We start from the raw sequence: 13,720 nt of genomic DNA, 5'->3' as shown, positions 1-13,720 counted from the left end.
TTTATCCAACACAAATCAGAAAAATCTAACTGTAGGTACTGAAGTTCTTATAGCCGGAGCAGAATTGGGACTGCACAGCCTCCTCTTCCCACAATGCCAGCAGATTCAACAACTCAAATGTGCACCAAGTGGGACTATGTTTGCTGTGTGGGGCCACCATGGTCAGCTGGGAAGATGTGATGTGAACTGTACACCCCAAGCAAACAGGAAGTGGGCTTTCAAATATTTCCTGGCCTTCAAAGTGGGAGAGACAGAAACCTGTGTACCTGTCTGCAGGGCAGCAGAGTTAAAACTGCTCAGCAGAGTGGTTGGGGGGCCGGGGATTGTGGGACATCTCCACAAGAGGTCATTTACAGCAATGTAACAAAGACGCCTAAATTTGCTACAAAAGCTCTATGCCTCTCACCAAGCCAGTTTTCTTTTGTTGGCAAAGTAGAAGAGTTCTGTTGATGGAAAGAGCATTGTCATGTTTACACTCCTGTTTGGTTTACAAAACCTGACTTTTGTTGACAGAACTCTTTAGCATAGACAAAACCTTAGTTTATGGGTCCAACCCTAACTTTCTTGGAACCCCAAAATGTCCTTTGAAGTCAGTAGGCTTTTGGGTTCTAAGGAGTGAAGCACCAGAGCCCAGATTTAAAAAGAACTCTGTATATATCTGGTGCTATGTGAATTACTATTCGTGGTAGTATAATGTTGAAAACAGAATAACACCACCAGGAGAACAAGGAGTCTTAAAGACAAGGGTTCTGTTTTGCTGCAGATGGTTCTAGTAACAAAAAAAAAACAACCAAATCAGAATTAGAGAAATTGGAGTCAATCCTACATTTCTAGCGCACACAAAATTCCTACTTCTGTCAATGTGGCTCAGAATCTAAACAATAAATCACTCTGAATGTACTGTAGCTTTTTGGACATGCAAGTACAGTATGAATTAAAATTATCCACTCTCCCATAATGAATAAATTAATGGGATTTATTTGGGCAAGTAACTGAGGATAAGGGGGATACAGTCCACTCACCCTCCCACCCACCCACCAACCCACAAAATGAGACAACCAGAACTCTTCTATGATAATTATTCTAGCCATTGAATTAAACCAGTGTTTGCAATGGCTGTACAACCCCCTACACCAGTGGTTACCAACCTTTTTCATTTGTAGACCCCTAAACATTTTTAAATGGAGGTATGAATACCTTTGGAAATCTTAGACATAGTCTGTAGCCCCTGGGTTCGATGGGTCATAGATTGAAAACCACTGATCTATAGTAACGACAAACTTTCACTGACCCCTTTGAGCAGGGGTCTGCGACCTGCAGCCCCAGAGCCACACATGGCTCTTTAAGGACTCCTTTGTGGCTCCTGACGCTATAATTGCAAAGCACAAAAAAAAAAACAAAAACACACCCCCAATTATTTTTGATAAAGGCTGAACATCTAAAGGCCCCACAATGAACACCCTGAATCTAAATACTAAATGATATGTGATCTGGAAACACTGGATAACTCCCCCTGGTGTCCTCCACAGAGAGGGAGGGTTCAGGAGTGAAAGCCAGGAAGGCGGTGATACAAATACACCTATAAAGTGTGAGGAAATAGAACATGTAAAAAGTTTGTGAACATCCTGCAGTAAACATGTACCACATTAGAATTCATTGTGTGTGCATTGTTCTTAAAATAGAGGTTACAAAAAGCATGGTTTGACATTATTTATTAAGGACCATCTCATATTCATATGCATTGCAGCTCTTGAATTATTGAATTTTTTACCAAATTGGAAAAAATGGTTCTTGTTGATATTTTGGTTGCCAGCCCTTGCCTTGGAGATATAATCTAAAGACTTGAGTGGTTTATGGACCACTGGTTGAAAAAACACTGCCCCAGACAATAGCTCCAAGATGACTACATCTATCAAAGTGTGGGTTCCATAGCCTCTTCCTGAGTCTCTTTAACAGAGACCTGGTCACATCTAGGTCAGAGTCCCTACACAGCACACACGAAATGTGACCCGCCCTCTATACAGCTTTTCAACTTATGCCTTACTACACAGCCCTACCACAAACTTTAATGTCACAAAAAGCCCTGAATGGGTTCCCCATGGTTGTGTGAGTTTCATCCTGTGTGAATAGTTGTTTGACATTATTCCTTGTTGGTTCTAGTTATTCCAGTCTCTGGTATAAAAATGGCAGAGTCTGTCATTTGCATGAATGATTCAATCCCTAATATCCCAGCACTCAAGAATTCATGCACTCTTTGAAGATATTGTTCTCAAGCTCCCTTCCATTCCACTTTCTTAGTTATTGTTATTTAAATCACACTAGCGCCTAATGGCCCTAGTTAAGTCCAGGGCCCAATTGTGGAAGGGTATGTATATACATATAGTACGCAATAGACCCTGACCTACAGAATCTAACACTTTGATCCATCAAAGACTTACTCTGGGATTAAGCACAATGTGGGAAATTAAGCCTAAACTCAATCTGTATGGCACTGGATCCTACATAGACAATATATGGGATGGGAGAAAGAAAATACTATTCCCTCCATGTTATAGATGGCACAGAGAGATTGCCTTGCTGATGTGCTCTGACCACTGTTTTATCACATTGTTCATATGTATCTCATAGATACATTATGCTTCAGCCCTCTGTTTGTCACTTCCCCTTGTTGTCATGCCTCATAATTAGAATCATATTCATCGCATCATAGACCAAATTATTTTTAGTTATGTGTTAGTACAGTACAGTGCTTAGCACAATGGGATGCAAGGGCTGACCGGAGCCCTAGGGCTCCACTGCAATGGCAACGCACATACAGAATAGTAGAAGAGACAAGAATTGAAATCAGTTCCCTACCATTCCAGCCCAGCGCCTTGACTACAAGACCATTCTACCTCATTTATCATACTGTATTCTAAAACACAGGGATTTTCCATTGGCCCAACTAATGCTCTTCATCAATCTCTTCCTCATTATCTTGTAGGATATAAAGACAAAGTTTTAACAAAGGCGCTGATAGGCACATCAAAGTTTGCGTGTGTGCTCTGTGGGAAAAATAATATATGTAATGGAGAGTCCATACAAACACCTATTTCTCTGAAATAAAGCTTTAGTGTTCCAATTTGATCATTGCAAATGCTGTAGTCTGCTTTTGGGCTTGGAATAAATACACAAAATCCTCTCTATTTGGAATACAAGAGGCATTACTGTATCTCAGTGGACATGGTGCATGAAAGTTATTTCACACCGAATTTATTTTTCACACAATGCAAAATAAAACTGCCATACCATTTTATGTTGGTCTGAAAAAAATAGGATATTCTGAGTGATAGGTAAACAATATAAAGCCCAAGCAATACAAAAACAAACAATCTGCAGGAAAATATTTCTAGTATTTAAAAACATTCTTCTTCTGTTTACTGAGACCAGGACACGTTGCATTCTGTGTCATTTGAAACATTTTTAATGCCTTGCTGATCATATTCCAGCCGTTACATGAACTGGTTTTGGATTTGGAATGTCCAAAAGGAAGACAAATGGAAACATCTAATTCTGTATACATTTCTTCTTCACACATAGCTAGGATTTTAATATTGAAAGGCGTTTTTTTCTGCACAAAATAATCTCACCAAAAATTGTGAAACTCAGAAAAAATCCAAAAACCTGTGTGCACAGGTCAGCAATGGAACATACATCATTGTTTCCTGCCTCTCCCACTGTCCCTGCTTATATTACCTCTATTCAGACCCCAATCCTGCAACCCAGTAGACAGAATCATAGAATCCTGGGGCTGGAAGGGATCTCTGGAGCTCATCAAGTCCATCCCCTGCCCACAGCAGGACCAACCCCTGTGCCCCCTCAGAACCGCTCCATTCAGGTGCCGCCTCCCCCAGAAACGAAATCAGAGGCCGGCTTCTGAGTGTAAATGACTTAGGGCAAGGGCTCTTAACCAGAGAACCCAGCACACACTGAAGGTACTTCAGAACCACCAATGGTGAGGATGGTGCATGTTTATTTAAGACGCTTTTTTAATAATTTCCTACACAGCCTCACCTCATTGGTTCCTGCAGGAAGACCTCTGATTGCGAAATTATTTTCATCTGGCCAGAAGAGTCACCCCATGACAAACACACACACGACCCAATTCCCATGCAGAGGGCCGGGCCGCCTCTCCTCCCGCACACGAGGGCGGGCTCCGCAGCTTGGGCCTAGCCCAGCTCCCCGTCCCTTTAAAAGGGACCGAGCCCAGCCCCGCGGAAAAGCCTGGGCCCCCTGACGCGGCGCTTTTGCCTCGCTCCCGCGCGGCTGGGGGTCGCTGCCCTCGGGGACGGGGAGAAGAGGCGGCCGCGGGCACCGGAGCCGCACGTCTAGGGGGCAGGCTTGGACTTTATTGTGCGCCATGCAGCTTCCAGGGCGGCTGAGGAGGCCAGGAAGCTGCATAGCACCGAGCGCCCCTCGGCCGGCTCGGGCTCTACCGGGAGCGGGGTCCGGCCGGGGGCGCCCGTGCGGCTGGGCGCGGGCGGAAGGGGAGGGGCAGGGGCTGGTCTCCTCGAGCGAAGCGCCCCCACGGCTGTCTGCGCTTCCCGGGGCGGGGTGCAGGGCTCGGCGCACAAAGGAAAGGGCGCCCCGCTGAGCACTGCCCGGTTCGCGCCCCAGCTGGGGTGCCGGGCGGGGACGCGTCTCTGGGCAGCTGGCGGCGAGCGCCTCCCGCTCGGCTCGGCGCTGAAGCGTTGCCCGCCCCGGCGGCCCCCTTTCCTCCCTGCACGGCGGGCGGGAGGGCGCGCGCCGCGGGAGAGGCGCTTTCTGCAGCCACCGGAGCGGGAGCCGCTCGCGTGTGACACCCTGCAAGCGGGGGGAAGGGCGCGTGCATTACCCGGTGCTTCATTCGGCGCGCGAGCTTGGCTGCCAGGGGCCCGCGCACGCCGCGCGGGGAGCGTGGCGGTGATCTCCGGCACAAACGCGCCCAGGCTGCTCGCCGGCAAAGGGCGGGCTCGCGGGGCAGGGGAAGGTGCACTTACTTTATCGATGGTGCCCGGCAGCAGGCGGTCCAGCAGCCTGCACAGCACCACGCCGTCTTTCAGAGACGATTGGAGAAAGCCCTCCGGGTCCGAGATGGTCTTTTTGGGCGACTCCAGCACGCCCAAGGTGATCAGCCATGTAACGGTCTGCTCCGCCGAGTTCATGGCTGCTGCCACCGTAATGAGGGGCGGGAAGGAGGCAATCGGCCTCCGGAGGAGGCTAGATTTGCACGGTGCCCCCCCCCCCCACTACTCGCTTAGGGTTTCACGTGGAAGCCGCCGAGGCTGGGGCTGCTGCCGCTCCCTGCGCCCTCGCCATGGAGCTGCTGCTGCTGCAGATGACGCCTCGCTTTGCGAAAGCCAGCGGGTCCGGTTCCTCTCTCCCCCCCGCTCGTGCGCTTTGGCAGCTTGTCAACTGCCTTTTCATTACATCCACATGAACCTGCAGCGCCTCCTCCTCCCCGGCCCCCCTCCTCCGCCCTCAGCGCCGGCGGCCGCCTCCGCATGACATCACTGACAGCCGGCCGAGAAGAAAAGACGCGGGGTCCCTCCGCTGCAAGTCAACCTGCGGCGCACCCCGCGCCCCGCCCGCGGGCGCGGCTCGCTGGGGGCGCAGCTGCCGCGAGCCGCTAGCCTTTGGAACCCGCACCGGGCGCCTGCGCGGGCGCCTCCCGGGGCGAGCGGGCCTTCTTGCTACCGCGCGCCGGATCCAAATGGAAGCGTCCCAGCTATTGTGTGTAAACAAATCCGGTGTAGGTAATAGGACCCGGGGGGGTGGTAATGTGCATTATAGCGTCACACGTATTGCATGGGAATGGGTGTTCCCATGCACCCGTTGGCAAACCATGCCCATATTTATCCACAGGGTCAGATTTAGGCAGGGGCTGTCTGGAACACCATCTAAATCTCCTCCTCCTCAGTATACATGGTGGCCAATACTGGTAATGTTTATACTGGCGTTAGTTACGTAAAGTGGATAGTTGATCTTCAAATCGTGGCAGCCTTCATGATTTCGTGGCATTAAAATAAGCGTGTGCTATGTATTCTTTTACTACCCAGCAAGCCAGCAGTTGGGGGGTGAACATTTTAATTCAGTATGTAACCAGATGGAGCCTAAACAGTGCAGAATGGACTCAAAATCTGTCGGGAATAGGTTTAGCTGTATTATCCTTGACCTTGGTAACGCTAACAAGAATATAACGTTAAACACACAGTTTGTTTTATGTGCCCTCTAGTGGAGGGTTTTATGCCACTTGATTGCAATCAATGACTCACCATATAAGAGAGAACAGAATTCTAATCAATGGTTTTTTATCATCTGATATTTTCAAGTGAAAGTATTTTACTACTGTTAGATTTTTACTTCTGGAGCCCAATAGGCACTAAAAGAAAGAGAGACCTCGTGAAGTAGCTTAACAAGGACTTCCACAAGAAAGAGCAGACTTGTTTAGACCAATATCAGAGAGGTAGACCCATTAGTCTGTATCTTTGAGAATAAAAATAAGTCCTGTGGCACCTATTATACTAACAGATATTTTGGAGCATAAGCTTTCATGGGCAAAGACCCGCTTCATGCATCTGACGAAGTGGGTCTTTGCCCACGAAAGGTTATGCTCCAAAATATCTGTTAGTCTATAAGGTGCCACAAGACTTCTTGTTGTTTAGGCTAAAAGAGGGATTTTCTGAGACAGCTCTGGGTGGACCCTTCTTAAAATTCTATCGCTCAACAGAAAACAGGATTGGGATGCTTCCTCTTCTTTTGATAAAGCTGAGCCATTTTGCATAGCCTTACAGAGCTGGTAGGTTTCATTAAAGTATTCTTGGAGAACAGATGTTTTTGGAACATATGGAGATATACATAACTTAGAGAGCTGGAAGGGACCTCAAGAGATCATTGAATCTAGTTCCCTGCACTCACAGCAGGACCTGTCAGGTTTTTTTTAATCTTAACCTGCCCTAGAACCTTGAAAGGCCCCCTCGAGCTAACCTGACAAACCTGAGTTTACAAGGGCAATGCTCTAACCTCTGAGCTATCCCAAACTGTACTTAACTGAAAATTACCAGGGCAGGATACCCCTAAACCCCCCTGTGAAGATGCACTCAGCTCTTTATTTCAAATTACTCAAGTTTAACACAGTGTACTGTATAATAATACAATTATAATTTTGGCATCTTTTGCATGAACAAAGGAAAAACTCAGACAAATACACTTGTCTGGGATCAGTTGTTTTTGTTTAAACAGGAGAAAAAATTAACAGATTCATCAGTCCTTCACTGTCCTCTCTGCAAGTACTTTTATCCCAGAAAATGTGGGTTTTATCAATGGCTAAAAGGGAACATTTCTATGGGAATTCTTTCTGGGAACATTGACAGCATATTCCGGTCCAACTGATCCCATTTGGACATTTTACTCATTTGATTACAGTTTTATATGAGCAATGAAGCCAACAATTAAAACAATGTATGGTGACTGAAGTGCTGGCTTTTCTGGCTGTATTCGTTTCCAGGCACCGTGTCTACAATCTGCCATATGTTTCACTGATTTATTTTATGTGACTTCACACAATTATAACTTATGGTAGTAGTTGCTAAGCCAGTGTCAAGTACATAGAACTATTTTGCAAATAAACCTGTACAAAATGGTTTATAAGGTATTTGTTCCTTTTTCGACATTTACTTCAATTAAGCAGTTCTGTAAATGAAATTATTTGTATGTTTAATGCCTTGCCTAGACAAGACCCTATGAAGGAGCTTAAGGTCAACATTTTTCAGAGTGTTAAAGTGGCTGTAGGAGGTGCAAAGTTATGTCCAAAGTTTACTAGCTAACATATTTTCAAACAGTCTGTTTTTCTAGCCTAGACAAGGCCCCCATGATTACAGGATTGGTCACATCATTAGTGGCCCATCAGACTTTGGTACATGTTGCTGCTATACTCATTTTGCAGACTCATGGAGAACATAGCAACTGCTGAAGGTCTATCTAGTTCTGTATTCTGTCTCTGGTAGTGGTCAGCGTTCAGTGCTTCAGAGGAAGACACAAGCAATCTTGCATGAGGCAGACCTAGATGGCGTGCCCCCAGCATTATTGTCTTCTCAAAATCCTTTATAGTTAGTAATGTCTTAAACTCAAAAACCATGAAGGGTGTGTCTACAATTGCATTCCTCTTTCAAGAGAGGTATGCAAATGAGGGAAATAAAAAAATTTTTTAAAAATTAATTAAAAATTAAATAAAGGGCAGAAGGATTCTTTTGAAGATGGGGTTCACTTTTGAAAGAGCAGTGTCTACACTGGTTTTCTTTGGAAAAAAGCTCTTTTGAAATAAGAATATGAAAATGAGGTGCCAAATATGCAAATATGCACCTCATTTGCATTTTATTTCCCTCATTTGCATATATTTTTCAAAAGAGGAATGCAAGTGTAGACACACCCGAAGTGTAATAACTTTTTCAAAATGTATGCTAACATTACATTTTCTCATTTTTGCTTTCCCCATTTTTCAACAGTCCTTTTCACAGCAACTAAATAACTTATATCTGTACAAAAAATACAGAAAAATATTGGGACATTTGCTATTATTTAGCAAACAGTAGAGATGGCCAAGCTAGCTGAAAAGCATGTGAGCATATCTGTGAGCCAAGAGCATAGGAAACAGAAGATGTTTTCAACCATTTGAGGAACATTTTCAAAAGTGACTAGAAAGATATTTAGGAGTATAAGTTCTTTTAGCCTTTCAATGAAGAATAGGCAGACAAACAACCATGTCTTAGTAAGCAAAATAATATTTATTTAGAAGTGAATGGTTAAGGTAAACAGAGTAAGATAGCTAAAATGGGGTTACAGAAAAAGGGGATGAAGCAGCACAGCAAAAACAAACTACTATCTTTTGTAATAATCTAACCTTTGTAAACACAAGTGGAGTCTGAAAAGTGACTGGGGTATTTACTGCCTCAGGAAGGCTATGTTTAGACTATGGTTGCTACTTCAGAATACCTTGAAATGAATAAATATAAATATCTTGAAATAGCAACTCCACACTCTCAAAATAGCAGCTATTTTGAGTGCAGTGTTCCGGTTCCTCTACCCCTCATCGTGAGAGGGGTAGCAGAAACCTCAAAATAGACACTTATTTCGAAATTTGGTGCAATTTGGGCAGCACCAAATTTGAAATAAGGTAACTCAAAATAATTTACACAATTTGCATTGCACAAATTGCGTCAATTATTTTGAGTTAGGGATACAATCTAAACACAGCCGAAGAGCGTAGGAAGCATTCTAGGGAGAGCAAGAGAACATATGTTCTAGCTTAGGAAATTTTAAAACTTCTGTGCTCTACGCAAGAAAGCCATTTGAATACCTACATGAGATCTCTGACTTAAAAACATCCTGGTTCCTTCCTGACTAAGGGAGAGAAAAATACCTAATCCAGGGCTGGGTCTACGTTAGAGAGTTTCGTTGACAGAAGGGGCCTTCTGTTGACATAACTCAGCGTCTACGCACAATGTATTCGGTCGACGAAGTCTCAACAGAATTCTGCATTTTCCTGGACAGTATTATCCCTCAAAAATTTGAGGCATAATAATCTGTCGACAGAGTACTTACTGTTGACAAACGTGCAGTGTAGACACTTCTGGAGAGAGAGAGAGAGAGAGAGCGAGAGCACAAGAGCGTCCAGTTGCTGGGCAGCCCTCTTTGCAGAGCTGCCATTCTGCTTTCTGGCACCAGAGGGCAGTGTAGTCTGGTAGTTCTTTGTTGACAGAACACGTGTGTAGATGCAATCCGTCGACAGTACCTTCTGTCGACAGATGCTCCTAGTGTAGCCATAGCCCAGATGTTTAGCAGTTTGGATGTTTAGCAGTTTATACAGCATTCCATTTTGAGTGAAATAATAAAGAAGCAGCAGTAGACATAATTTATTAGAATTTAAAAACTTAGGACAAAATCCCCTAGAAGAGGTTATAAAAGAAACCAACTAGTTTTGGGATGACAGGTAAAGTACCTTTGTGGTTTGGAAACTTGCTAAGAAACACAAAACAGAGCAGGAATAAATGGTGTGTTTTCAACACAACAAAAGATTAACAATAGACGTTCCCAATATTCCACACTAGGACAGTTGCTTAATATATTGGTTAGCTAAAAAGGAGGTTAGTTTGAAAAGTTTTGTCTTCACTAGATTTTGTATCTCCAAGTTTTGAGTGTGACATGCACACCGTATTGGTTAGTGTAGCCTAGTGTGGACACTGCACATAATTGTTACAGGCTACAAATATTGTTCCTTTCCCCTGACTGACCACTTTTCTAAAGATTTTCCGCTGAAGTGTGAACACCAGCACTGAACACTTACTATAGCAGCTTCATTAATGCTGTATACAGTGGTTTTAACACCTCCCAACTTCAACTTAATGTTTTATAAACCCAAGGAGTGCATTTGCTCTCTTTGGCTGGGAGCTTATGTTCAGTTGCTTATTGGCCAGGATCTCCAGTGCTTTTCAGAGTCTGTGTCAGAATAGGGTGCCTATATTGGTTACTGAAGGGGTTTGCCTATGCTACATCTAAGAATTTGAGAGTTTAGGGTGCCTCTGTATTTATGATTGTTCCTGGTATTCCAGGTAGCCTAACAGTCAAAATGTATTTTTAATTGTTTATAATTTCATACATCACTTTTTTCAGATACAGACCTTGCCACTGTTATCCATTTGTTTCTAGCCTCTGTTCTGGACCACTGCTATGCTCTTGAGGCAGAACTACCCTACAAGATCACTCAGGCTGCATCTACACTAGAGAGTTATGTCAACAAAACTTGCAGAGCCTCCACATTACAAATGCGTTCTGTTGACAGTAAACCGACAATAAGCAGCACTTCCGTCCATTCCCCAGGAGACAGAACTACTTTCTTGACAGAACCTGTGGACCTTCCAGGGGGGGCCCTCTGTCAATAAACAAGGCTTCTGGGACACCGGGCAGACCTGTCAGCTGTGCTTCCAGTTGGCCATTTTGTCAAGAGAGCATCTTGGCACAGTCTGGCCACTCTGTTGACAGTGGATTGACGGATTGATCCACTTTCATGTGTGGCTGCAATCTGTTGACAGAAGTTTGGTCAGAAAATATCTTTCAACAGAAACGTCTGTCAACAGGTCACCAGAGTGTAGATGTAGCCTCAGAATTTCTGAGAGTCCAGGATGTGGCTATCTATATGTTTGATGATGTTGATCACAGGTTTTTTTTTTAACGTCAGTTCAACAACTGAACTCACATTGTCTTTTCCTGTAGTGTCAATTCAAGGTAATGGTGCTGGTCCATTTTGTTTTATCAAAATTTATTTCTAAGTATTAATATTCATTCAAGGCATATTGCTTTACCAAGCAGAATTTGATCTGTGGTTACCAGGAATAAATTGTCTAGAAAAACAAGTATTATGTGTGATCAACAGGGGTTAGTTTGAAAACTGAACTGAGTGCAGACAATTCCAGCTGTTGTTTCACTGAAAGTGAACATTAATGACACTGGTTCAGTGCTTCATGATAGCCATACTGAGAATTACATTAATGGGAAAAAAATCCTGTGCTAAGAGAACCATTCACATGTTGAGTCAGAGGTTAGCCATAATGACGCCAGCACACATTTTAAAAAATGAGTACTTTTGTGTGAGTATTTTGTGGAAACTCATGGATCAAAATCATCCTTGTTTGGATTTAGAAAATATCATCATTGACAGAATGCAGCAAGATCCTGCACTCCATTTGATAGTACAGGCTGCACCTTCCAAAACCGGGATTCTCTGCTCCAGCAGGAACATGGATGTTGCTGGACCAGAGAGCCCTGGGTTGGAAGGCTAGTAGTGGGAGGGCCAGGCAGAATCCAGTGATGCGGGGGCTGACAGCCATGGGCAGGGAGAGACAGCGGGGCTTGTATGCCTAGCCAGAGGTGGCAGTCCAGCCAGAGACTGGAGCAGGCACCTACGGAGGTGCTTATGCTGCCAAGCCAGGGCTGGAGCCAGCGCCCACAGGGCCAGGGCCTCATAGTATCATTGGGCTGGAAGGGACCTCAGGAGGTCATCGAGTCCAGCCCCCTGCATCAACCAGGATCAACCCCAACTAAGTCATCCCAGCCAGGACTTTGTCAAGACGGGACATACAAACCTCTAGTGATGGAGATTCAAACACCTCTCTAGGCAATGCTTTCCAGTGCTTCACCACCCTCCTGGTGAAGTAGTTTTTCCTAATATCCAGCCTACACCTCTCCTTCTGTAACTTCAGACCATTGCTCCTTGTTTTGCCATCTGTCACTACTGAGAACAGTTTCTCTCCATCCTCTTTAGAGCTCCCCTTCAGGAAGTTGAAGGCTGCTTCTAAATCACCTCTCAGTCTTCTCTTTTGCAAACAAAATAAGCCTAAATCCCTCAGCCTTGCCTCATAGGTCATGTGCTCCAGTGGCTTAATCACTTTCTTTGCCCTCTGCTGAACCTGCTCCAGTACATCCACATCCTTTCTATACTGGGGGGCCCAAAATTGGACACAATACTCCAAGTGTGGCCTCACCAGTGCCAAATAGAGGGGAACGACAACTTCTCTAGATCTGCTTGAAATGCACCTCCTAATGCAACCCAATATGCCATTAGCCTTCTTGGCTAGAAGGGCACACTGTTTACTCATTTCCAGCCTTTGATCCACCATAATCCCTAGGGCCCTTTCCACTGTACTGCTGCTTAGCCAGTCAATTCCCAGCCTATAACAATGCTTGGGATTCTTCCAAGGACTCTACACTTCTTGTTAAACCGCATCAGATTTCTTTTGGCCCAATTCTCCAATTTATTTAGGTCACTCTGGAGCCTATCTCTACCCTCTAACTTAACTACCTCTGCCCCTAGTTTAGTGTCATCTGCAGACTTGGTGAGGGTGCAGTCCAGTCCCTCATTCAGCTCATTAATAAAGATGTTGAACAACACCAGCCCCAGAACTGAGCCTTGGGGTACTCCACTTGAAACCAACCACCATCCGGATACTGAGCCACTGACCACTGCCTATTATGCCCAATTGTCAAGCCAGCTTTCTATCCATCTTATAGTCCATGTATCTAATCCATATTTCCTTAACTTATAGGCAAGAATGTTGTGGGAGACCATATCAAAAGCTTTGTTGAAGTCAAGGTATATCACATCCACTGACTTCCCTATGTCCATGGAGCCTGTTACCTCATCACAGAAGCTAATCAGATTGGTCAGACACCACCTGCCCTTCGTGAATCCATGCTGACTACTCTTGATCACTTAATCACTCTTCTAAGTGCTCCAAAATGGATTCCTTGAGGATCCCCTCCATTATTTTCCCAGGGACAGAGGTAAGACTGACTGGTCTATAGTTCACTGGATAGTCCTTCTTTCCTTTTTTAAAGATGGGCGCTACATTTGCCTTTTTCCAGTCACCCGGGATCTGTCCCAGTCTCCAAGAGTCTTCAGAGATAATGGCCAAATGCTCAGGAATGACACCTGCCAATTCCCTCAGTACCTTTGGGTGCATTAAATCCAGACCCATGGATCTGCGTAGATCTAGTTTTTCTAGATAGCTCATAACTCGTTTCTTTCCCACCGGTGGCTGCCCTCCACCTTCCTATATTGCATTGTCTAGCACCATAGTATGGGAGCTGTCCTTGTCCGTGAAGACTGAGGCAAAAAAAGCATAGAGTATTGCAGCTTTTATCTCTCACT

General features: G+C 44.8%; 1 protein-coding gene across 4 annotated transcripts in view; it reads right to left on the bottom strand.

Moving 5' to 3' along the window:
- The window catches only part of ARHGEF7 (Rho guanine nucleotide exchange factor 7), a 220,352-nt gene extending 214,628 nt beyond the window's left edge, over positions 1–5,724 (bottom strand). For 2 of the 4 annotated variants that reach the window (XR_012645027.1, XM_074990421.1), the window contains exon 1: positions 5,019–5,718. Coding sequence is in view for 3 of the 4 variants with exons in the window: in XM_074990421.1 (XP_074846522.1) it covers positions 5,019–5,183 (165 nt within the window). In the remaining variant the exon portion in view is untranslated. Of the gene's footprint in view, positions 1–5,018 lie in introns of all 4 variants that reach the window. The other 2 variants (XM_074990443.1, XM_074990434.1) reach the window with 2 other exon arrangements.
- Positions 5,725–13,720: the final 7,996 nt, after the last annotated feature.

Source organism: Carettochelys insculpta, chromosome 1, assembly GCF_033958435.1.
Source record: "Carettochelys insculpta isolate YL-2023 chromosome 1, ASM3395843v1, whole genome shotgun sequence".
Classification (NCBI taxonomy): domain Eukaryota; kingdom Metazoa; phylum Chordata; order Testudines; family Carettochelyidae; genus Carettochelys; species Carettochelys insculpta.
This window is presented reverse-complemented; position numbering and strand designations above follow the sequence as displayed.